At 47.5% G+C, this 24,493-nt stretch overlaps 8 protein-coding genes across 8 annotated transcripts; 5 read left to right on the forward strand and 3 right to left on the reverse strand.

Annotated features, from left to right (window-relative positions):
- Positions 1-1,900: 1,900 nt before the first annotated feature.
- Positions 1,901-3,051, forward strand: LTR84_011993 (uncharacterized protein; the record flags this gene model as incomplete). The annotated part of the gene is made up of 3 exons (XM_064855519.1): positions 1,901-1,984; positions 2,037-2,762; positions 2,818-3,051. The coding sequence occupies 3 exons, from the start codon at positions 1,901-1,903 to the stop codon at positions 3,049-3,051; spliced, it is 1,044 nt and encodes a 347-aa protein (XP_064699827.1).
- A 934-nt stretch (positions 3,052-3,985) lies between these two features.
- Positions 3,986-8,648, reverse strand: LTR84_011994 (uncharacterized protein; the record flags this gene model as incomplete). Its single annotated transcript, XM_064855520.1, has 2 exons — positions 3,986-6,055; positions 6,105-8,648. The coding sequence occupies 2 exons, from the start codon at positions 8,646-8,648 to the stop codon at positions 3,986-3,988; spliced, it is 4,614 nt and encodes a 1,537-aa protein (XP_064699828.1).
- A 750-nt stretch (positions 8,649-9,398) lies between these two features.
- On the forward strand, positions 9,399-9,929 carry LTR84_011995 (uncharacterized protein; the record flags this gene model as incomplete). Its single annotated transcript, XM_064855521.1, has 1 exon — positions 9,399-9,929. The coding sequence occupies one exon, from the start codon at positions 9,399-9,401 to the stop codon at positions 9,927-9,929; it is 531 nt and encodes a 176-aa protein (XP_064699829.1).
- A 131-nt stretch (positions 9,930-10,060) lies between these two features.
- LTR84_011996 (uncharacterized protein) lies at positions 10,061-10,720 on the reverse strand (the record flags this gene model as incomplete). Its single annotated transcript, XM_064855522.1, has 1 exon — positions 10,061-10,720. The coding sequence occupies one exon, from the start codon at positions 10,718-10,720 to the stop codon at positions 10,061-10,063; it is 660 nt and encodes a 219-aa protein (XP_064699830.1).
- Positions 10,721-11,966: 1,246 nt separating this feature from the next.
- On the forward strand, positions 11,967-13,273 carry LTR84_011997 (uncharacterized protein; the record flags this gene model as incomplete). The annotated part of the gene is made up of 2 exons (XM_064855523.1): positions 11,967-12,321; positions 12,396-13,273. The coding sequence occupies 2 exons, from the start codon at positions 11,967-11,969 to the stop codon at positions 13,271-13,273; spliced, it is 1,233 nt and encodes a 410-aa protein (XP_064699831.1).
- A 1,266-nt stretch (positions 13,274-14,539) lies between these two features.
- LTR84_011998 (uncharacterized protein) lies at positions 14,540-15,658 on the forward strand (the record flags this gene model as incomplete). The annotated part of the gene is made up of 2 exons (XM_064855524.1): positions 14,540-14,673; positions 14,737-15,658. The coding sequence occupies 2 exons, from the start codon at positions 14,540-14,542 to the stop codon at positions 15,656-15,658; spliced, it is 1,056 nt and encodes a 351-aa protein (XP_064699832.1).
- A 1,523-nt stretch (positions 15,659-17,181) lies between these two features.
- LTR84_011999 (uncharacterized protein) lies at positions 17,182-17,595 on the forward strand (the record flags this gene model as incomplete). The annotated part of the gene is made up of 1 exon (XM_064855525.1): positions 17,182-17,595. One exon carries the CDS (start codon positions 17,182-17,184, stop codon positions 17,593-17,595), a length of 414 nt encoding a protein of 137 aa, XP_064699833.1.
- Positions 17,596-18,841: 1,246 nt separating this feature from the next.
- On the reverse strand, positions 18,842-19,372 carry LTR84_012000 (uncharacterized protein; the record flags this gene model as incomplete). Its single annotated transcript, XM_064855526.1, has 1 exon — positions 18,842-19,372. The coding sequence occupies one exon, from the start codon at positions 19,370-19,372 to the stop codon at positions 18,842-18,844; it is 531 nt and encodes a 176-aa protein (XP_064699834.1).
- Positions 19,373-24,493: the final 5,121 nt, after the last annotated feature.

Genomic DNA, 24,493 nt, shown 5'->3' on the forward strand with positions numbered 1-24,493 from the left:
GGCTGGGGCCCCTCGACCCGCAGTCGGTAGCAGAGCCTTGCCTTAAAGGTAGACATTTGCGAGGCTGCAGCACTAGTGTCGAAGCCGAACAGCTTGATTTTACTTTTGTTTTCGGTATCGACAGTACATATGAGACAGCTTTTTTTCGGATGCGCCCATTAAACATTGTCCATTAATTCCATTGCAGTCCAGGAACAATATGTCCGGTTCCATAACACCTTATTCCGTCACACCTAGATACAGTGTCGAGATGGAGTCATTAGACCGGCACCACCTCGGCACAAGATATCTTAGGCCTGGCACTATCACACCCGGTTCAATCACGCCTAGATCTATCACACCTAGGAGCAGTATTGATATGGACTCTCTTGATCAGCAACAACTCGTTCCAAGATACCTCAACGATACGGAGCGGTCCGAAGATGGTCTGTCGATACGGAAGATTGACTTGAACCAACAAGCACGCACCACAGGGATACGGAAGTCCTCGTCTATGATAAAACGTATCTCAACATGGATACTCCAGAACCGTGCAATTTTCTGGTCTCTTATACCAACAGCGGCTGCAATGTGTTGGATGACCATGATGACATACTTCCTGATCTATTACTTGACCTTACCCAGATATGAGGGTGTCCTTCCCCGAATTAATCGATCGTACGCAACATTTCCGTATGTGTCCAGTGTTGGAGAAGAGCTTCTTTCTGCATTCAGAGGGTTTTCCATCGCTGTTGCGGCATGCAATGTGGTGACCTTCAACCTCGACCTCTATCTCTGCAGGAATATACTGCCTGCGCGCAACTGGCGTTATGCAAAAGCTGGGGCAGCTTGGACATCGTCTGTCTTTCTTGTGCTTCTAAGCTTCTACGGAGTTGAAGAATATGCAAATCTGCACCTGCTTTTTACGTCGATATCAATCATCGCTACCGGCGGAACAAGGTTCTTTGACTGGATCCAAACAAGAATCTTACTGAAATACTCCCCCAAAAGTCGATACATTCTCCGTCCACTGTTTTGGAAGGAAGTGGCTGCCTGCATAGCCGCACGTAAGTTGCCACCATCAAGTCGGCTTCTAACACTAATGACGGTTCTAGCAATGTCTATACTCGCAGCGATTGGTATATATGGGTGCCGGGATATACTGACTGTGTTGGACCCAGGTTCCACCTGCAATACACTAGTCAAAATCGCAGCGCCGTGTGAATGGATCCTTGCTGCCAGTTGGATTGTGTACTTATTTGCAGTCGCAGGGGATTTATATTACATGGAGTCTGTTCGAGAAGATCTCCTCGCCCGGACTACATCTGCAGACACGCACAAGCTTGGAAATGGTGAATTTGAATCTCTCTTAAGTGAAAATGCACGGACAAATTGATGCACACGATTAGTATGGCCCAAAAACCTTGAGTGCCCCCAGTGCTCTGCTTTCTGGCAAATGGCTGACTTGTTGTATTGAAATTTTACGCTCGACATCCCGACCGGCACTGACCTTGTTGTACCTCTGCTCACTGGGGCGAGTTTTACAGTCCGCCCACACCATTTACAATTTTTGCAAACCCCGAAATAAATTTGGACAAAAGAGCAACTATTCTTCCAGAAATGTGCCTACATTTCTCTGCCAGCTGTCACCTCTGACAAAGTATTGTTGTCGTGGCATCCAAAAATGCTTATGCCCTCTCTTGCCTTGGTCACTGACACATAATACCGCTAAGATCATTCAATGGCTTCAAGTTGCCATATCAACCCCGCGCCCGAAACCTCTCTAAAAGCTGGTTGAACTTTAAACCCCGCCAAGACCTGAAACAGCGTAGAGGATATATAGAGTTTGACGCCGAACTTTATCCAATCGACCATCCCTACAAACAAGATATCGTTGCTCTATCAGTCTGGCTCAGTAGCAATGTCTTCTCTGATGATCGAAACATCAGAAGACATTCCTATCGAACAGACTTCTGTGACCCAGGGTGCACCTCTGGTACCCGATGTGAGTGGTGGAACTGCTTGCTGAGATCCATCTTCGTTAACCTCTTTGAAAGTCCGATGCGAGTGACACCGACTCTGCCATCGGCGAGTCTGTGGCAGGGTCATTCTACTCAGCATCACTAGCTTCATCCGTTCTCAATTACACATACGAGAACGGTCGTCGGTACCATGCCTATCGCGAGGGCAATTATCTCCTGCCAAATGACGAAAAGGAACAGGAACGCTTGGACATGATGCATCACATTTGCCGAATGGCTATTGGTGGGGCTATTTTCCGAGCGCCGTTACATGAAAGCCTCAGAGTACAGAGAGTCCTCGATATGGGATGCGGTACAGGACTTTGGACCATTACTTTTGCGGACGACTGGCCAGAGGCGGTCGTGATTGGCACAGATCTCAGTCCGATACAGCCCTCATGGGTCCCTCCAAACTGCAAATTCTACGTGGACGACATCGAACGTGAATGGACCTATCCTCCCGCGGAGCGATTTGACTATATCCATGGTAGAGCATTACTCGGAAGCATTTCTGACTGGAGAAAGCTATTCTCTAACGCATTTAACAATCTTAACCCTGGTGGCATCCTTGAGATCCAAGAGCGCCCAACCGACGTGCAGTCTGACGATGGTGGCAAGATTCATGTGCCGCATATGGCGGACTGGCTCGACAAGCTGAATGATGGATTATCAGCCATCGGAAAGCCATCTCGGATCATCCATCTACTAAAGGGGTATATGGAGGAGGCAGGATTTCTCGATGTTCGCGAAGAGATTTATAAGGTACGCAGAAAGAAATCCTATAGCATATCAACAGCTACTTACTAGACTCCATTAGCTCCCGATCGGTCCTTGGGCAAAAGGACGAAGAAACAAAGAGCTTGGGCTATTCTTCTTAGCCCATTGCGCAAATTCTGCCGAGCCTTATACCCTGGCTTTATTTACCCGAGTACTTGGCTACAGCGCCGAAGAAGTACATGCCATTCTTGAACGAGTCAAGATCGAACTACGAAACCCCAGAGCGCATCTTTACATACCATTGTACTTTGTATGGGGGAGAAAGCCAGGCTGATTATTCTTCGTAAGAGAATTGAGACAATATGCCTGAAGTCACCCACATACTGATCCGAAATTAATGGCGAGAGGAATGAGGGATGTGCTTCTCTGGGCTATCACTTTGTCCCTTGGTGAAGAACGATGACATGTTTCTTTAATAGGTTTTCTCCAGGTCGCTCCATCGCGCGTTGGAAGAAGCGCGTGTTATCGCGTAGGGTCACAGAACATTGGTTTCCTTCTTTCTTCTGATATGATTTTCGGGCTACATGTGAGGTATAATCTATGAAAATTATAAATAATCCAACTTAACACATAAAGTAATGTGAAAAACACATTTCAGCCATGCCCCATTGGAGTTTGATCCACGTCAATGAGAGTCTTAGACAGCTGATTCGCGTCATACAGATATATTGGTTGGTTGCGAGCGTCCAAGCTGGCGTTCAGGAAGAGGTAAAAAACAGGGAACAGGCGAGAAAGAGGAAACTGGAAGTCACCCGTATTTCGTCTTTCAGCGATTAACGCGGAACGGGAAGTTTAGTAAATATAGTAGGCCAATGAGCCGGACCGATGAATCAGACTAATGAGGATGTTGTCCGTTGAGGGATGGTGATCTCTTTCGAAGACGCGGCCTGATGTTCAGGTTTCCATTGGTGAAAACTCGGCAAGAACGTTGAATCAATTGACGTCGAAGCCTGCTGAAGTTGCCATAATCGACGGCGCCATTTATACACTGGTTTCCGGGGCTTCCCATACATGGTGTCTTAGGTTCTGGCTACATCTAAAACAGTGGCTTGAATAGTTTGACTATGCCCTCTGCTATAAGCTGAAAGTCTTGATCACTTTATTCTCAAGTTGTGTCCTCGCTTCATCCGCAATCTGTTGTAGTTATCTTGTTATATTGAAAGTCGTTATTTCATATGATAACCCTATTTAAGGATGACTTGCGACTTCTAATCTATACCTAGGGTGGCTGCACCTAGTGGCACGTTATCCAGGTCAACTTCCATAAAGGTGACTCGACCGGACTCAAGACCCATACCAATTACATTGCCATTAACAGCATATCTCCCCCGGTATTCTGAAGGAAATTCCAAAACAGTAAACAGCTTCGCGTTCTTCCAGCGGTTTGTTGCTCGGGACTGTAGTGAGTCTTCGTCGTCGTCGTGTTCTTCTTCTTCTTCTTCTTCTTCTTCTTCTTCTTTCTCAACAGGCAAGTGGCAAGCGTATTTGAGCGCAAGAATTTTGTCTTCTTTCAGTATATAGAGTCCGCCACGGAAAAAGGAGATTTGATCGATATTTCTAACTTCAAGAGTCAGGATCTGTTCTGAAGTGTGTATGTTCCATAATGTGACTCCATATTCGCTACTTGAGGCAAGAAATTTGCTGTCGGTCGAGAATGCGAGACAATATACGTAGCCTCCCCTACCGGCAAGAATGATGCGTGAGGTCCCCAAATGTGCATCCCATATGATGGTCTTGTTGTAAGAACCCGAGGCGAGGGTATGGCCGTCAGGAGAAAATGCTAGTGAATAAACAATATCCAAGTGGCCTTCCAAAGTACTGAGTAGAGTACTGCTGCCTAAATCCCAGATATTCACATTCTGACTCTTTGATGAGCATGCAAGGAGCAGGCCATCTGTTGAGCAAACGATCACCGTAGCGCTAAAATTTGGCTTAACAGTGGCGTGACATTCTCTGTTTTCGGGATTCCAAATCTTAACATTGTCCCGTAAATCAGTCACGAATAAGTGGCCATCCGGAGAGAAAAATACCAAGCCGCCCACAGATGAATGGCCTGCGAGCGTGCGTTGGCATTCCCCGGTACTCATGTCCCATATCTTGGCAGTCGCATCGAACGATACCGAGGCGAATTTCTTGCCGTTTGGAGAAAAGGAAACTGCCTCAACTCGCGCCGAATGGCTCCTATGTGTTTCGAGGCATCCCTCAACCGTTGTGTCCCAAAGCTCAATGCTCGCGCCATACGAGGCCGATGCTAGAAGCTTCTGGACTGGTGAGAATGCTATGATGGATATATCGGCCCGGTGAATTTCGTAGGCGCCACATCTTATCCCTGTTAACACATCATGGATACAAATCTTGCTACTTTCCGTGTAGGAGGCAGCATACCTTCCATCTAGTGTAAATCCCAAGTGCTTCCCAGAAGTTTCGACACTACGCAAGCAAGTCCATCTCTTCACTTCCCACTGCATGATCTCATAAGGGTAGGCGGAAAATAGCACTTGACTATCTAGTGAGAAAGCAAGTGAGGGCGTGATTTCCAGTTGAGCTCGAAAACTGTGAACACACTGCCCGTTCTGTGGATCCCAGATTCTGATAACCCCATCTTTTGCTGCAGATGCAATTAGTTCGCCATTGGGCGAAAACTTCAGCGTTCGAACTGATTCTTCATGACCACTGAGTATAGCTCGTATCTGCCAGGTTTTTGTACCCCACAGTCTGATTGTTGTGTCGCCTGATGCAGACGCCAAGAGTAAACCACTCGGCGAGAAATCCACACTGTAAATTGAGGCAGTATGGCCGTTAAGAACAACAAGTGGTTTCCTTGTTCCAACATCCCAGATTCTGCTAGTCCTGTCCGCTGAGCCGGTGGCAAGCGATTTTCCATCAGGAGAAAAGACAGCAGTAAGAATACAATCCGAGTGGCCCTCGAGCCTGCTGCAGAAAGCTCCGGTTTTCGTATCCCAAATAACAACCTTCCGGTCATAGCCAGCAGAAGCGAGAAGTTGGCCGTCCGATGAGAACACAATAGTACGAATTCGGCCAGAATGCCCCTCGAGAGTCTGAAGCAATGAACTCCACTCTTGTTCAACTTCTGGCATCCGCCTAATCCAACGAGGTATCTCGCTCACAAAATGTTTGCGAACTAGGCTTTTTTGCGGCGCGAATATGAGGGCAGAGCAATAAGCCTGGAGGGGCGCTTTCTCAATGGTTGACCTGTTGTATAGTAGGAATCGCCTAGCGTCACGGATGAAGGAGTAGAGATGAGGGCTGCTACCGTCCTAGATGGTGTTAATTCCGAAGGATCAGCTTTGCTGAGCTCAAACTTACGTCGACCATGGATTCAAGCAAGTCGATTGCATGCACTCCGTTCACAAGTTTTCCAATCACGCTTAGTGCCTCGAGCCAATGAAGGAAGTGGTGCTGTAGGAACAAATGCGGATGACCGCCCTCAGAAAGATCTTGCCCAATGTTCTTAAGGTGATGGGCCCAATATAGGCATGCATACTGTATGTGAGATGGAAGACTTTGCAATACAGTAGATTTGTCAAGGTCTGCTGCGAGTGAGTCATGCTGTTTTAAGCTGCAGATATCTTTCTTGAGGCCTGTCGGAGACTCAAGTCGTTGCAAACAAGACTCAGTCAGAGTACGGTGCGCTTCTTTCTCGTCTAAGCAGAATAGTGGGTCATTACACCTGTTTTCATCAATCAGGAAATCTCGGAAGGAGGAATGCAACAAACGGAGTGGTAAAATCGGGTCATCGGGCACGCTGACGACCGAGCGCAAGCCCTCTATTAGTATGTGAATTGTCTCCTGGTCGACATCTAGGAGTCTTCCTAGTGCTGTAGGAGAGAGTGGTTCTGGGAGGATCGCAATAGCGCCAACCACTTGCTTAAACTCGTCCGCGAGTTCCGCTCGGTCGTCATAATCTTCAATGCCTTGCATGGAGTGCTTCAAAATCTGCAAATACATCATGTCGAGCTCCGCAGTCGGCGATAGTGATGGGAGCTTACGAGAATTGCCTTTTGAGAGACTTGGTGTGTGCTGTGCAGTAAATAGGTTCAACAATCTCTGAGGTGACCACTTCTTATTCGTGAGAATAAAACGACACACGGTCGCTGCGTAGATGAATAAGCCGCCAGCGTTCCGGACCAGGGAATCTATCGTCTCAGTTCCCGGCCAGTCTATGGGGAGATACGCAAAAGATTCTCTCATTTCGTTGAATTTGACCTCAAGGAATGCCGCTATGTCATGGTCAACGACTTCTTGAGAAATAGCGTCAAGAATAAGGTCGTGGTGCAGACTCTCTGGCATGGAGCGAAATCCGTGGCGTATAGCTGATTCCGGTCTGCTAGTCACCAACACTCTTAACCGAACAGCGCTCGTGCTGTTCGTCTCGGATAAGAGCCGAATCAATAGCCTGATGTCGTCATTTCCTTCGCATTCATCTAACGCATCAAGAACAATGATAAGTGATTGCTGGACCATCCTGCCGCTGAGCTTCGAGAGCGGTCCTACGATCAGTTGTGTCCACTGATCGCCGAAGGTCTGGGAGGCGATCTCTTCTCGAGCAGCGATCGCTTCGGAGATATACCGACCCAGGATGGGCGAGAGGTCCGCTAAATGTCTCGCGATAGTTGTAAAGAGCAGTCTAGCGTCATGGACATCTTTGCCACCTCTGGAAAAGAAGAAGCTACCCGCTAGTCTGCCGAGCTCGCTGAATCTTCTTGCAACCGTACGAGCAATCGTAGATTTGCCTGTGCCTGCCATACCGTTCAACCAGAACACGCACTGATGCCCTTCACCTTCAGTCCATGCATAAATTTCATTAAGTACGTCGACTCGAGTGTTGGGGAGACAAAGAAGATCGTGTTGTTTGCTGTAGGAGTTGAAGGCTGCTTCAGCCGCTGTTGGTAGAAGTTTAAGCAAGGCAGGTGCTTGCCTGCCTTTGAAGGACGGCTCAGAAAATGTAGGGATGATTGACAGAAGTTCCCTAGCATAGACAGCTGCAGTTGCCGCCGCATGAGAATGCCACTTTTTGTTCTTATGTGAATCGGCATAGTCACATATACCTAGGATAACAAGACATGGAACGTTATTCATCAGTCCTGCCGCTTCCATCTCAAAACACAACACGCCGCCTAGTTCTGAGCTAAGTTTGTCTCTTGTGGTGCCATCTCTGATGACCTGATTTCCGGATGCAATGGTCCCATGATGAACCACGGGTCCCTGATGAGCCCGTGGCGCTCGGGAGACTAGTCGACTGTTGCTACACTTGTCGCAAGTTGACCCTTCAATATGCTGATAGGTAGACTCGAACAAGAGGTCAAGTCCTATATTCTGACAGCCATGACTGAACTCAGAAAGCTTTTGTGAGAGCCTTCGTTGACAGGCAGAAGAGTCAGCTTGCAGAGTTGAAAGCGCGCTTAACAAAATGGCTGGCGGTGCGTTTAGGAAACCAGTTCGTACGAATCCACTGGGTGTACTCTTCCCGAGGTCATACTGGACGACACCGCTACGGCCGAGGTGTGGCTGGCTGACCACTACATGCCCCAGTCGTATATCAGCCTCGACGCTAGGGACACCCCCTCCAATACCCACCATTAGAATATAGTGTATTGAAGGGAACTTGGACATCATGTGGCTGGCGACTATTGCAGCGGAGTTGGTGCCTATCTGTCCAGCTGGCAAACAGACTATGACAATGTTGTGCCCGCTAATCCGGCCAAGGGTGTACAGGTTTGAGTGATTCGCATCTTGAGGAATGTCATTATGCGCTTCATCGAGCATTTTCGTTGCAGCCTCGAGCTCGACAGGAAGAGCGCAAATCCACCCGAAATTATAGTCTTCCGGTTGAAGCCGTTGTCTCTTCATCTTGATGCTTGAAGACTCCGAGCTGTCGGTGGTCGTCTTGGGTTATCGTGGTGACGTAGATCATTGGTGATACTGAGATGAGTCGTGAACGTGTGGAAGCAGGTGGGAGGTCGTTGTCCGCTTCGAGCCTCGACAAGGATCATTTGCCTGCCAAGCCGCCATGGCAGGCAACACTGCATGAAAGTAAATCGAACAAGAGTGATTGCAGGCCGCAGACCGGTTGGGCAGGGTGTCCCGTGATATCAAAACTGAATTGTTGATGCTCGTGTCTGCAGATGCCTACTGATGCGAAAACTGTATCTAAGTGATTTCGATGTTGATGCGGTTCATGAGCTTTAACATGAGGGCTCATGTTGCAAACTAATGATCAGGTTAGTTTGCGAAGTTTCTTCATATCGAATGAAAGGTACAAGTGCTTTAGTTCTATAATACACCCAGATAAAGGTACGACATATGTACCAAGGCTGAGGAGGTGTGGTTCGAAATGTCAGATTGGGGATCATGATGTGGAGTCGCTTCACCTCCCGCAGTCCTTTCGTCTTTGCGGGGAAATGTAACATCGTAACTTGAACCAACCCAACATACTGCAGTCGTTGAACTCGTCGACCATCATCCATCTTCTGCTTGACGTTCCTCATCCGGAGGAGCTAGTACGTCCAGACTGACAACACTTCAACTTCTGGGCTTACATGTATATAAGATACTACATATCATTTCGGTACACCCTCAGCCATTCTCAGTGACATCATCATGTTGCTTGAAAAGACGGCAGCCGCGTCGAGGCAGACGTCAGAAGAACAGATGACCAAATTTCAATCAACACAGCTTCCTGACAATGAACGACCCTTGACCTGCATGTTCTTCTTCTTCGCCTCTCAAATGAAGAGAAACATGCAGCCCGCAGACCCTGACCTGGTTCGTCGAGGGAAAATGCCCGATCAATCAACGCATCAATTAGACACAATGCTGGCGCGCGTACGCATGTATGCCGCACACTCGCCGCTGATATCCAAGTTCGAGACTTTTTCAGTTGAGATACCTGAAACAGTATTTCAAGATTCAACGTCAACGTCGACGTTTTCGCGCGATGAGATCCATGACACCGTCATGATGCTCAAATTCCGGGACCGAAGGGCCAGGGAGCAGTGGATTGCAACTCGGGAGTGGCAGGAATTCATGCGTGATACTGAGAGGAAGCATGTATTTCGCCAAATGCCACATGTCCGGTGTGCGAGTAGTCTCAGAGGATTGATGGATCCTTGGGACAGTCTGACTGCTTGAAATTGGGGCCCGTGAGATGGAAATATCCTCTCTGGATAACCTTGTCTTTCGAGCTTGGAGGTGGCAGTCCAGCGTGGTTGATATCTTCTCGAAAGATGTATTGGGTAGGCCTTCGTTATCGGCGATGATCGTCAGAAATCCTGAATTCCTGTCTCACCTTCCAATTTCAAGTCTTTCTTCAAGTCTCCATCATCCCCTTCGTTCGTGCTCCCCGTCCTCGTCCTCGACACAAACTCGGGCGTCTCTCCATCAAAGTATCGATCCTGCGCATCTCTCTCTTCACTCACCAGGTCATCATACGCCTCGCTATTATCCACTTCGCCTTGATAATCAAAATCCGTATCCCCACCCCGTAGAAACCTGCACTCCATCTCCCACTTCCACCGCGCCAACCCCTCCTCCTTCGTCGCAGGCACCTCGTCTTTCTCCTCTTCTAGAATCTCCCCGTTCGGCCCGCGCTTATAAGTAAACACACTATTGGGGTCCGGATGCTTGAGCGCGTCCAGCTTCGCTTCGCTACGCCACAGGTCGGCCTCGAGGATCCCCGAGTAGCCTTTCGATCTGCCTTCGGCTTCGCGCTCGGCGGGGGTTTGAAAGCGCCGGATCAGGCGGTCGTAGAGAAGAGGGTCCGCGAGTTCGAGGTGTGCGTCGAAGTAGTCAGGGTGCAGGTCTAGGTAGCGTTTGCGTCGGTTCTTGATTCTTATGGGATCCGGGCGTGTTTCAAGAGACGTGGTGGTAGGGGTGTCTGTGGGTAAATTTGGAACATTTGTCGTTGAAATGACCCCTGGCATTGTTACGGACTGTCTCGGGGCACAAGGAGCAGTCAATATTAAGGAGAGGTAGACCACGACTAACCAATCGCGCAGGACGACAAGATGTGGTTGTTGATCCGTTCACATGTCCGCAGCGATCAACTTTCCATCAATTTGCTTATCGATAAGCGGGTGTCTCTAGCGAGGTTACGATTTTCTGACCATCAATTCCACCATGACAACTCTAAGGATATTCTACAGTTTTCTCTATTTGTAAATTTTGATCCAAAGCCCAATTCGCTAATGCCGCGGCGTGGCCCCTGCTATGGTAAAGACGGTGAGCTCGAAAATACACGAAAAGTTGGTGACCAGCAACCATGAGAGGCCCACGCCGTAAGACAACGAGAAACTTGATACTGCGTCTACAAGGACGGCCTCAGATTAACTATTCCCACTAAAACCACCATTCGAATGCCTGTGCGAGAGCTCTAAAACCCAAGTTGCCAAGTTTGGTCTGAGTACAGATCGTCTAGTAAGAGTAGCATTCCGTTGGAGGTCTGATGAATTACTGACTTGCCCAGCTTGTAACACAGGAGTCTGCGGAATTTCTTGGTCAAACCGCTGGGAAAATTCAGAATGTTGATCATCACATGATCTGCAAGTTTGAAACGAAGTTCACAAATGGATATAGCCAAGTCATCAAGAGACTCCATGACCTTAAGTCAAGGCTTACCGGGGGTGGTGCAAATAACCAGGATCAGCCAGAAAATGTATAGTGGCTCCTTTAGTTCTCCGAAACAAAGGAGTCAAGATTCTGACTTCAATCTCACTTGCCTCAAAGCTTCCCGGTCATCCCAACGTAACATCCGTTCGGGCGCCGTTGGAAAAGGAATCCAAATTGTACATTGGACCTTCTCTGAAACGTTTTCCCGGTCGTTTTGTCGGCAGAGAGGCCATACTCGAGGCTATATCCGCCGCGGTTGAAGATGGAGAGGCAAGCGAAGTACAAACTCTGGTTGCATTGACTGGTGTTGGAGGTATAGGGTACAAGCGTCTCCATAGCTCTTGCTCAAATTTATTTGATCCTCACTGAACGGAAATTAGGAGGACCGAGCCTCTGCTTCACTTAGCATTTCTTAATTTCGACCAGCGACATGTCTTTCTCTGTCATGCCAGAGCAGATGAAGGATATGAAGCCTCGTTAACCCGGATCGCCACTTTCATAGGAGCGGAAATCCTAGGTGACAGTGTTAAGCTCTCTGCAAGACAAGGAGCCTGGACCAGCATGACTCTCAGCGAACGAGCGAACGCTTTAATTGCCTGGCTTGGAGACGAGGAGAGTCGTCCTCCACTCTTCCTCATTGATGATCTCGATGCTCTGAAAAGCATGAGCAACCTTACGTCCATCCTTCCCTCCACTGCACAGACTATCATCTACACCGGGCGTGACCCGTACATGTTCGTAGATCCACCAGGAGATATCGCGATGTTCTCAATTGATAAGATGGATCTCGACGAGACTGTTGAAATTATGCAGAGAGTGCTGAAAAGTCTTCCGCCGGGCAGTCGACTACCCACAATCTCAGAGCAAGCTTTGAAACAGACTGCCACTCTCTTGGACGGACACCCTCTTGCGGCTTGCAGAGCCATCCAATACATGGGACAGGTCTTGACACTGGAAGCTGATAGACCTGCCGATGATCAATTTTTCCAGATACTAACAACCCCGACTGGGAATCGAGGCTCGCATTCATAGACTTCAAACCTCGCCCAGGTCGCTCGATTCGAGAAGTGTTTGAAGTGTCGCTAAATCGTCTCGAGCATGGCTCTCCGGTCGCAAGCCAATTGCTGCACATTGCCGCATTCCTCAGTGGATCGGGACTGGACTTCATCAAATTTCTAAGGCTGGACCGGCCGTGGATCTCCAAACTAGAGGCAGGGCTCCCACAAGTAGAGCTTTTCACAACGAAGACTGCAGCTCGTCGAGTCTTTTTGAATCAGCTGGAGAGCACGTCATCGTTTACTTGCAATGCGACCGATGGAACGTTGATGATTCCACAGCTGTGGCTAGAATGTCTTCGCCAGCGTGTTCGACATCCAGGACGAATCCGGATCCTACGTCAGCTGTGCCTTCTCGCAAAGGCATCAATATTCTTGCAAAAGAACGGAGACGTAGTTCGCCCGTACCTCGGAAACTGTATGGAAATTGCAAGGTCATTCCGTATCTCTGAGGCAGAAATCAACTATTCTGATGACGATATTTGTCAACTGTTGCAGGACCACCAAGTGCCAATCACCTTAACCACTGTCCTCCAACAATGTCAGATGATTGAGACCAATTTTTCGCAAGAGCCGGGTTTCGCTACAGATGAAGCGTTCAACAAGTACGTGTCTCAGATTACGCCGCTTCTGCGGCAGTTCATGGACTTCGAGAGGCTTCACGATTGGGCTACAAGCAGCCGAGTCACCGTCACGTTGCACATCGAGGTATACGATATCTTCATCAGAATCATTCGTGGTAATGCGGGTTTGTCATTGCGATTGCAGCAGCAACGCAAAGCTTTCATGGCCAAACACCGAATTGGCGGCTAGAAAGTGCAACTCCACCTGCTTTGAGTCGTTGAGGAAGTCGTTTGCGCTCTTCAAAAGTCTGCTCAGAGTACTATGGCAGATGGAAGGAGAGTAAATCTTCATCACGAAGTCACTGGCGAAGATGACAAACCACCTCGCCCAAGAGATTCCGTCCCAAGAAAGCTTCCCGGCAGTTTCGGAAATGGTCTGCATCACGAAAATCTGTTGCTGTCCTTCGAATGTCGTCTCTCGTGGAATCCCATTCAAAATTTTGTGTCATACCAGCGCTCAATCGTTTGTAGGATCATAAACAATGAGGCGTTGGGGTGTCGCGTTCGAGGGAAGAGCTGTACTATCAGCACATTACGCATTTCCGAAGCCCTGATAGACACGCGCTTTTACACTACATGAACATATACGGAAGCAAATTATGCAATCACAATGCCAACACACTGCATACACAGTTTCCAACACTAGTTTATACTTTAGGTTTACTTGTGCGATCCTTCTTCCCACTATTCTTAACAATTTCCCCAGCACCTTGGTCAGGGAGCCGTTGATACCCCATGTCGCAACACCCGCTCTCAGGGTGCTCGTGGGATTCGCACTACAGAATTGCTCTGATGCAAGCAGATGGATCGTGGGAATCAACAAGTTTTCCTGTACGTTTTTTTGAGGACCATGGGTTATCTGCGTAATTTTAAGATGTCGAGCTCCCACCTGTGGAGCCGCTTTCCAACACTTTATCAGCAAGAGCCAGCCTAGAGGAATGTTGCTCGTCCGACTAACAATAAGGACGCGTGCAACGGGTGTTTTTTCAGACAACTTCTGAGTGCCAGAGTTGCTAAGCTCGACCACCAGGTACGTACTTTTCTTGCAAAAACTGATGAGGGTGACGCAAGCCTTCAAGGTCCTCATTCTGATCGTTACATCCACGTGGTTTTCTTGAAACCTTGTGTTTTCGCATCGACCCGTGCTCTGCAACTGCGGTCCTCATTGCCTGCTGGGTACATATACCTTTTGTTGTGCCTACTGGTCAAGAAAAACAAGCATTCGATTTCGGAATTCGTCGCCTAATGAGAAAGCTTGCTCCAACGTTCAACTCCAGACATTTCTACCCGCAGAGCGACGACCAACATGTCTCATCATTATCCATTTGGGATTTCCGATCCCACTTGCGTCAATCTCGAAACCACTCCAGCCAGAGATTTGACTTGCTACCTTCAGTTTTCACCTAATGCCTACGATGGAAACCTTGGGGCTCGCATCTCTTCCATCTTCGTTATCATGCTTGTATCGTCGGCCGTAACATACTTCCCAGTCCTGGCAACGAGAGTACCACGGATGCGGATCCCGTTGTATGTCTACCTCTTTGCTCGCTACTTTGGAACCGGTGTGATCATTGCGACAGGGTTCATTCAGTAAGTCTTCTCTGCGAAGACGATTCCACGCCGCATGCCACAAGATAACATGTAACTGATCAGCTTGCGTCTTAGTCTACTCGACCCGTCGTACTATGAGATTGGTCAGAACACATGTGTTGGAATGACTGGTGCATGGGCTCGGTATTCATGGCCGCCAGCAATAGCACTGTCGACCGTCATGTTGACGTTCTTGATGGACTTCATCGCAGAACGTTACGTTGGGAAGACATACGGCGTCACTCAACATGAAAGCGTGAACCCGTCGGAAAACCAACGTCGCACCGGCTCTGTCGATGCTGCAATGCTCCGTTATGCATTTTCACGGCGAAGATCCTCCCATGCCGAAAGGGCAGCAGATCCCCAACATGCGATAAACCAGTCGCGCCAATCCACGTGCGAAGGCAGTCCGGCTCAGAGCAAAGACGTTCAGTCGACTTCCCAACTTGACACACTCAACATTGACGAAATGAAAGAGCATGCCGCCTCATTGGCTTTCAAGCAACAGATCGCCGCTTTTCTGATTCTCGAGTTCGGCATTCTATTCCATAGCGTCATCATCGGATTGACTTTGGGGGCATCAGGCTCTGAGTTCTCGGTCTTGTACCCCGTCATCGTGTTCCACCAGTCCTTCGAAGGCCTCGGCATAGGCGCACGATTGTCTGCGATTCCGTTTCCAAAGCGGCTGAGCTGGATGCCTTGGTGGCTCTGTGCTGGGTATGGTCTCACCACTCCTATTGCCATCGCGGCCGGTCTGGGAGTCCGAACAACATACAATGCCAACAGCTACCAAGCCAATGTCGTCTCTGGGCTGCTGGATTCGATCTCTGCGGGCATACTGATATACACGGGGTTGGTGGAACTGATGGCTCGAGATTTCCTGTTCAGCCCTGATCGAACCAACAATGACCGGCAATTGGCTTTAATGGTGGGCGCAATGCTGCTGGGTGCCGGGATCATGGCTTTACTGGGCAAATGGGCGTAGATGCAGCTATCAGAAGATGCGATTTGGTTTCCACTTAATCGACGCTCAACAACTCTTGACCTTGACCTTTACATCGACATCCTTTCTCGATCTCCTTTTCTCTGCAGAAATCTAGGTTTCGAAATCGATCATTTCCAACTTTGTGGAGTGCCTACAGTTCTCTGACACGCTCCATGAGGGTTCTACCGAACGGAGTTTCTTTTTCTGCCAGCTGTAGCCTTATTGACCACTCTCAATGTGTATTTAGAGCCAATTTGCTTGGCCTCCACCTCTTCAAGTGATGGTGCACTAGTAGGGCAAATTACACCCTTATCGCCATCGCCAACGTTCCATCGATTTTCCCAGTCAATAAGCAGGGATCAACAAACAGGGGTGAGAGATCTAGACAGCAGACAGTCCATAAATGTTGTATCTTCACGGTCTCTGCAAGTACACCCTCTGATTAGTTATTTGCACAGTGTTTCTCCTCATGCCTTGAAGTAAATTACGAATCACTTGTGACTGATGTCTTTCTCTAAGACCATCACGGTTCGTTAGTCATTTATCCATACATGACATCCTGCAGATATGTCAAGAGCCGATCGATCAAAGGCCTTGCCCCCACATTGAAACACTACTAATCTAAGAGACCACCTCGCCGACGCATCGTAGCTATCTCCAACGATGCTTTCGCAAAGCTTCCTCCCTCCTTGCGTTCTTGGGCAACAGATACGTCTTTCCAGGAACTCACATCTCTGCGAGATTCGTGCAAGTCACTCCAATCATCGGTGCACACATGGTCTGCCCCAACTAGGGGGCTACTGAGACAAGGGTCAAAGCGTGCCTAACTCCGTAGACGAACTTTCGAACTCCTTTCATGCCAGATCCAGGCTTAATGCGTCGTTCTCATTCGTGTACGCTATTTACCCGAGATTCCATCCGAAGTTGGAGGCAGAAGTTGCTGCCCAACCTTACAGGTATCATCATCAAAGGGATTACACTGCAGGCTCGAGCACTTTTGACAGCTGAGGTGCCATTTTTCACTGGTTTGGTGCCTTACGAGGTTCATCATTGGTGGGGCCGGCTGCTCGAAATTTGGCACAGCGTCGGTGTTCATTTCATGAATGAACAAAGAATTGCGTACCAGAGGGTGATAGGATGATCTCCTGACTGCGTACACAACGAATACAGGAGGCACTCGACTTTTGTCCAAGTCATTACCTACTGCTCAAGAGTCGAGACCTGGTTGGTTGTAGATAGAAGTATCGTAATATCGTTAGGCATGATTGATCACAGGGTGTTGACGCAGCCATAGAAGATGTACTGTTCATGGCGATACGCCCATGTCTCAGCTGATGGTAGTGGCCCCGAATTAAGGTCATCTAGGATTTTCGAATATATATGCGTTGCGAGGAATTATTCACACTCGGTTTTGAGACCGCGAGCTTCATTCTCCACAGGAACACCATAGTACACCATCAATCACCCATAAACTAACTTCAAATCATTTTGTTTTAGCTCCATTGAACGTTGTCAGATTGAAAATGTCAGCACTTTCTGCCGTGGAATCGCTTCTCAAAGACGACCCAAGCCAGGTGATCATGATTATGTCTTCGCGTTCGGTGACTGTAATTGACTTGAAGCAGTCGGCCTTGGAGATCGAGAACCTGCTAGACCGAATCCGAGAAGAACTGCAATCGAACAAAAAGCTGGGAAGCCTAGTGAAATACAAAATCGTGGACAAAGGACATAATCAACAAGCACGACTGAACAAATTGCTCCACTTCAAGGGACCAGAAGAAGCGACCTTAGAATTGCTTCAACAGAAGAACAAAGAATGGTTGGATGATCCCAGTACCTTTTGGACGTATGGGATGTCTCCGACCACTGGTGGTTCACATAAACAAGGGGCGCAGATTATTAGCCTTTATCTCCAAGCCAAGTGTATTGACCAGTAGTCAACCATGGTGCGGAGGTGCGCTTGTATCCTGCTCGCGGAACATCGCTCACAAAAGGGCTATTCAACAGAAAGCAGCATTGTTGATGAGGTATGTCTGTCGGGCATACCAGGTTTCGATCGCTCCCAGGCCACAATAACGGTTCATGAGATGATTACTGCAGGCTCTCGTTATCGAAACTTGGAAATGAGACTTGGTTTTGGCATATGCCTCGTACTCGGCAAATCATTGAAAGAGTCTAGGTTGGTACTGCTTCAGAGGTTCATGAACGCTCTAATAACCCGTCACAGCTGGTGTGAAGTTTTGCCCAAGTCTGGAGAGAAGTTTGAAGAAGTAGTCCGGCATCTCTTTAACACGTCTGTGGGCAATCTGGCTCAAACTTATGGTGACCTGCGTCGTCGGCTCATCAACTATCAGCTTGGTGTACTCGAATGTGCTCCCATCCATTCCCAGTCGGAAACACAGGATGTTGCAGCAATTGGCTTGCAGGATCTAGATTTTAAAAACTTGGATTGGAATAGCACAAATATTGACGAGGACTTATTTACCTGGATTAATAAATAGCGATTCAAGAGTCTGGCACGATTGGTCAGGCAATTAGACCACAGAAACGATGGGGTCATAGAAAAAGGGTTGTGAACATAACTTTTTGTCGACGCTTTCCACTACTCATGGTTAGAGAGGTGTTTGGAAAACCCATGGAGCTCCAGTGATGGTGACTGTCATTTCGACCGAAGGCACTATATCGAGGATAGATCTTAGGTTGCAGAAGGGTGCGGTCAGAAGTCTCAAATTGAATGGCTTCTTCGCACTCAGGCTTTTGGGGATAACACTGACCAAAGAGAAACTAGGGAGCCGAAAATGGGGTTTTCAACATGCGCTAAATTCTGGTACTTGCTTTTAGCGCGAAAACTTGCGAACACGTCCCGTGGCACCAGGGTTATCCTACACTCGCCAGAACTGTGGACCAGAGAACAGGCCTAAATTTCCCAAGCTAATATCAATTTGTGGTATCTAAGGGACCTACCCGGAGGTCTTCCTAGGCAATTGAAAGGTGGCCAACAAATCGTCGGCTTTGTCGTCGAATACGATCGATCAGTTTCACACTATTTATCATCAAGCTCAGTCGCAGCCTTTGACACAGAGAAGTGTGCGTAAATCGGTCACCCGTAGTAATAAGGACTAACTAAGAGGGCGTGAGCGGTGGAGGAAGCTTTGCTTATCGCGTTGCATCAAAGTATCTGATTCACATGACCAAGGGCTTGGCACTCGGAATACCTGTTCCCTGCCAGTCATCTTTCTGTTTACATACCCCTTTCTTACAGCCTTCGCAGAGATCTTCCCTGTGAGGTGGGCCTTTCTTTTCATCGTAATATGGTGGTTCCACTTCTTGAACTCCGGCCCACTTCTGAACTCTGTATGCAATTCGTTCGATATAAGCTGCCTTGTCCAGAGTGAAAGTTCCGAGCTGTTCGCATCTCCTGCAACGCTGATTGAAGACTATCGCGTTGTACCCATTATTCGTGTAGCCTCTTATTCGTATAGCCACTTTCTTGCCGCTCCAGCCATCGGTACTGCACGCGGTTTCGACGCATTCGAACTTGCCCATGACGTGAGAGGTATATTCTCTGTTGGCACTTTTGTCGCCGTCACTTCGTCGAACCCATGTACAGGTCATGCTGTGAGATACTGCATTTTCGACATCTTTATGCAGCCACGGGAAGACGAATGAGCGCCTCGTCTCTTGCTTAGGCTCGGCGACCTTCTTCCGTGCCATTTGGATGATTGCCGTAAAGGTCTTTCGATTGAATTGAGTGAAAAATAACAAGCTCAACTTCTAGGCCAATTCAGCATGATGGTCCAAAATAATTGTGTCTTAATCGGAGATGACAACAGCCTAAGAATGAAAAGATGCTATCTTTGATTTATAGTCGAGGAGTATCCTACAAATGAGGGGTCATGGTGCGTCAGTAGGCTTCGCGACATGATACTAAGCAGCTGGATGTAAACTCTATTGGCGAAGACACTGCAAGAATACGTCCCAAATGTATTCAAAGCGCATTCTAGATCAGATAATGCCTGTCACACTCCGAACAACGAACCTACCTACTCGGACCCGAGCTTGGTACATATCTCTTCCACTAAAACTCGCAAATGCGCTACGGACAAATTTTACACCTTAAGGATCATCTGCCTGCCCCAAAGTCCGGAGTGATTTGATAGGGAACATTATAAATCATCTTGGGAGGGCAGACATCGAAACTTCATCAGGTTCATCTTTCATCGGATGCATCAGCCTCATAAATCAGTTGTCCGCAACCACTGACAGGAGGAAATTTGAAGTCTTGCTATGAATAATGTATTGTGCCTAGCCGGAAAAAACTCGTAGTATTTCTACTCTGACCCTTCCCTGCCGCCAGTGGCCCATGGTGAGATTGACAACGCATTGCATTTCTCATTATCAGAGTACATTCAGGTTAGTGAGGCTGATAGAATAGAATGGCATGATCCATCCTATTGGTTGCCCTCCCACGGAAGCGCCGGGCCGCCCTTCCTGGCTTGACAACTGATTAGCGAGTCGCATCATGCGCTTGGCGACCACAAGACCCTGAGGGTGGTGGAGGTAGAGCATGATGCTTAGTAGATACTTTCATGACTGTGACTTTCTTAATGGTCTTTGGAGAACGTAAACGCCTTGAAAAACTTCTTCGTTCGCAGTGTCAAAACACCAATACGAATCCTGTAAAAGACTGCATGATGATGAGTGGAGAAGAGAGATGCTAAATTTCACTATGGATAGATATCATGCCAAATACCCTAATCTAAAATCAATGCAGCCGCAATTTGACATGTCGCCCAATTCTTCGCGGTGCATTCAGCTGTCTGCAAGAAAGTGTGCTTCGAACGCCAGTCATTAACAACCACGTTCCCCGATGCGTACACCTTGAGCAAGGGTTCGGCAACATATAGTGATCAGACTTAGTGTGATTTAGATCCCACATCGATGAGATCGAGCAAGGTTTCGTACCCTGTGGCTACAATGGTCATGTGTGAGCAAATTTCATGCCTCTTTGAGTGGGGACCCTCAAAACGTATCATGTACTGACCCAAAAACATGCCTTCATTTGCCCAAGAAGCCCTCGATTTCCACATGCTTCTCTTCATGGGCTCCACACTGTATGTCATTGAATATTTTTACCGATATGGAGGGGCAAAGTAAGCTGCTCGTTACAGTCGTTGGTGTCGTTGACTTTTTGAGCCTTTTCTGTCCTCTGGGACGCCATTGCTGAAAGACAAGCCCAATATCCTTGAGACTGATAAAAGTACTTCGCTTGGCACGAGTGGCAATTACAAGACTCTGAGGTAAAGTTGGAAGTCCTGCACCGTTTGATTTTCGAGCTGAGAGTGGTCAATTGAGATATAGCTGTGATCAATCAAGGTTTTAGCGTTTTGCCGGGCCATTTTCCTGGGTAGTTCACTCATTGACCGACACAGATTGACTTCCCTGTATATAAACCTTGGCTGACTATTCAGTAAAGGCTGTAGTTCTTTCCTCGCTTCTCTTTGATGGGAACCAGCACCACGGGTCCATTTGTCCCCAGTATAGATGGCCTTTTCCAGATCCACAGTGCTCTATCCGCCCGATGCAAACGGCAGACTTCTTCGTCGCTTTCATGAGCCTCTGACTCTTCTCAAGGTGATAGATCCTGCCCGTGGAGTACAATTTCCTGATTTGAAGTCAGAGGGTGGATTAGAAGAGCCAGGAAAAATGTGGCGCTATTTCCTTGATCAGCTTTCGTATGTGTGCGATTTCAAAAAGGGTGGAGACACAGTGACTGCAATCGCAGCACCACATAATGCCGAAAATCCAGTCTTCTGTCTTGCATCGAATTCGGACTACAGATACAAATCAGGCGACCATCTCCGACGGGTACTGGCTCTTCTAGGCCAGATATTTGGATCTGAAAAGCTAGTCTCCGACGTAGAAGATGAGCTTACGATTCAATGCATTGAATTTAGCCGTTACAGGATCAAGGCACATTCTGCTTGGTTAATGAACGCCATTCACAGTGCCAGGACTATCATGTGCGAAGGGGTAAACAGCGAAGGTACGTATTACTGGCGAGTAAAGCGAGATAGGGCGACTTTTCTAACAATTGGTGCAGATACCATTATCTTAGACGAGTTTCAACAATTGGAGGTGCTCAGTGCTACTTCTCAAAACCTCTGCTTACATGCTTACCAACTTCGGAGACACAAGTTAATGCAAATTCCCAATAAACGGCACATTGCCAATTCGAATCGTGGGGTGTGGTCCGACACTCGCCGCTGTCTTGGGCGATTGGGATCCTGGTCGAAGGCCGTTCGGATCTTGATTACTGGGGCTACAACGTTTCCGCATCTCATCGAAAATGCCGAAGTCCAAGTAATAGGGACGAATGGCATATCCGACGTGCCGGATAGTCTGTATTTGACTGGTCTGGCTGATGCGGTGAGGCGTAATGTCCCTCAACCTGAGGACCCTTTGTTCGAACAGTTGTGCCAAGGCGAATTAAATCTGCCACGAGCTCAACCCCGATCGGGATCCGGGTGACGCCGCCTTGTGCTCACCCTTGCCCACCCCCTGCTCACCCCCGGCTCATCCCCTGCTCCCCCTCTGCTTACCCTTTGCGCACGAGCCGGAAGTACACGTAGCTCCGTAAGGCTTAATGGTCAAGGCGCCTTAAGGCGCGGATAGTGCGACACCAGTCGGGGCTCGGCTTGCCGCGACTATTAGAAATTATTGTTGGTGATCGGCCCTAGCGCCTAAAGAGGCGTCTTGTTTATAGTCCCTAGGAAGACGGAGGGTAATAAAAAGCGGTAATATAGTAAAGGCGTTTTCGTCCTTCGTAGTATAGCGCCTTTAATACGAGCGAGAAAGGCCCCGTTCTACCTTTTATAGATGTCACGGGTTGAACCCGTATGAAGTCTTGGTCGACTACCAGCGACTCTCACTAAGGCTGAATCACGTGACATTACTCTATCGATAGTTCCTCTGACGACCGTAAAACTACTAGCGGAGATTACTTCTACTACACGTACGGCGGTAGGACGAGCTTCCTTCTTTTCTTTCCTTGGCTTAAGATTCTTGTTATATTGTGATTTTCGAGTAGGCAAATATCCGTGGTTTAGCCGCCGCATCACACCGCCATATGGCATTTTTGGTAGGCAGACAGGATTGCTTCGTACAGGGCCAAATCCTCATCAAATTTAGTCGTTGTTGCTTATAATCGATAGAGAATTCTCTGTTTAGTATGGAAACGCGTCCTTCTCGTACCAAAACGCCGTCGCGGCGACTCCAGGAGGTGCGGAATGAATTGGGTGACAATACCACCACTTTTTCGAGTATTGCGGCGAGGAGCACCTCAATCGACAGGTTGAGGATCAATAACTGTCGTAATGATGCTAGGAAGTCCTTATCATCAGCTCCTACGCGTGTAAATACCGCCAAAAAGCCTATACGATTAATCCTAGGTCCACTAAAATACTAACTAAAAAGACTTAAATTGACCTATATCTCTTCCCGATCCACTCCTACCACCGCAACGCCTATAGAGTCTCTTTCTAGTGGTAAATCGTTACATAATGAGAAGGAGGAGGAGGATCCTATATAACCGAGTATTAAGGCGGAGGAGGCGTAGCAAGAGGAGGATAACGCGATATTTACTTCACGAGAATAGTACTTTGGTGTAGGTGAATTGGCACGCGTCGCGCTATTATATACTAACTAAATAAAATCGTGGGAACTTAGTAATAATAATAAATCGTTAAATAAGGTCCTAGGCTTACTAGGACCCTCTACGCAAAGAGAGGTAGTTAGTAAAAGGGCTAGTAAAAAGCGGAAAATTACGAAATCATTATAGGATATCTCACTAACCCTAGAATACGACGAGAATACCTATCCTATAGAGATTTCTATAAACACTCATATCGATAAGATATTATAGTATAGCGCCGATATCGCGGCGGCCTATTAGTTATAAATCGATAACTTTTTAACGAGTACTCGACTACAAATAGCTAACAAATATTCTCGTAATGATAAGGAGCTTATTCCTAACTATTTTAGCGTACGATTAACGGTTAAGAGGAAGAATAAAGTGCTTAAGACGATTAACTATAGCACCAATAAGCAATATGAGAATTTTAAGAGGTTCTAGTAGGAGCGCACTATCGAGAATAAGCCATTCGATCCTCGATTTTTAGACGTCTCTAGAAAGGCGGTTTTTAAGTGGAAGGCACTTACGCTAGTACCTATATTAGTAGAGAGGGTTGTAGAGGCGCCAACGCGTCGTTTAGGAGGAGGAGGATCTACTAAAATAAGTGCTAGTTAGCGTTAACGCGTTAGTAATGTTAATAAAGCTATTATAAAGAAGGTCCTAGGAGACTCACTCACTATAATCACTATAAAGTGGGTTTACCATATTACTAGCTATCCTAACAAAGGATCTCTCTACGTAGGGAATCTTTATAGCTATTTAGCTCTATTCTTACCTAATATAAGGAAATGGAATAGCCTTATAAAGAAGGGCGTAGCTAATATAGATAAGGTTCTAGGAGAGGTCCTTAGAGACGCTAAAGTGGTACGAGATCGCTATAAATTATAGGATAAAGGAGTAATGTCTTTACTAGTAATGTCGACGCCAATATACTACTAGTATTATTATACTAGAGGAGTTGGTAGTAGTAGAGAGAGTGGAATATTAGAAGAGTTTCCACTATAAAATGGTTCGCTAATAGTATTAGTTGGTACTACGATTGTACCACCAAAAGAGCCTTAATCGAGTTCGCCATTTCGAGTAGGAGATAATGATAATAATCTTATCCTTTATTTAAGTTGGTTAGATGTTAAATATCT

The sequence above is a fragment of the Exophiala bonariae genome, assembly GCF_035927105.1.
Source record: "Exophiala bonariae strain CCFEE 5792 chromosome Unknown scaffold_66, whole genome shotgun sequence".
Lineage (NCBI taxonomy): Eukaryota > Fungi > Ascomycota > Eurotiomycetes > Chaetothyriales > Herpotrichiellaceae > Exophiala > Exophiala bonariae.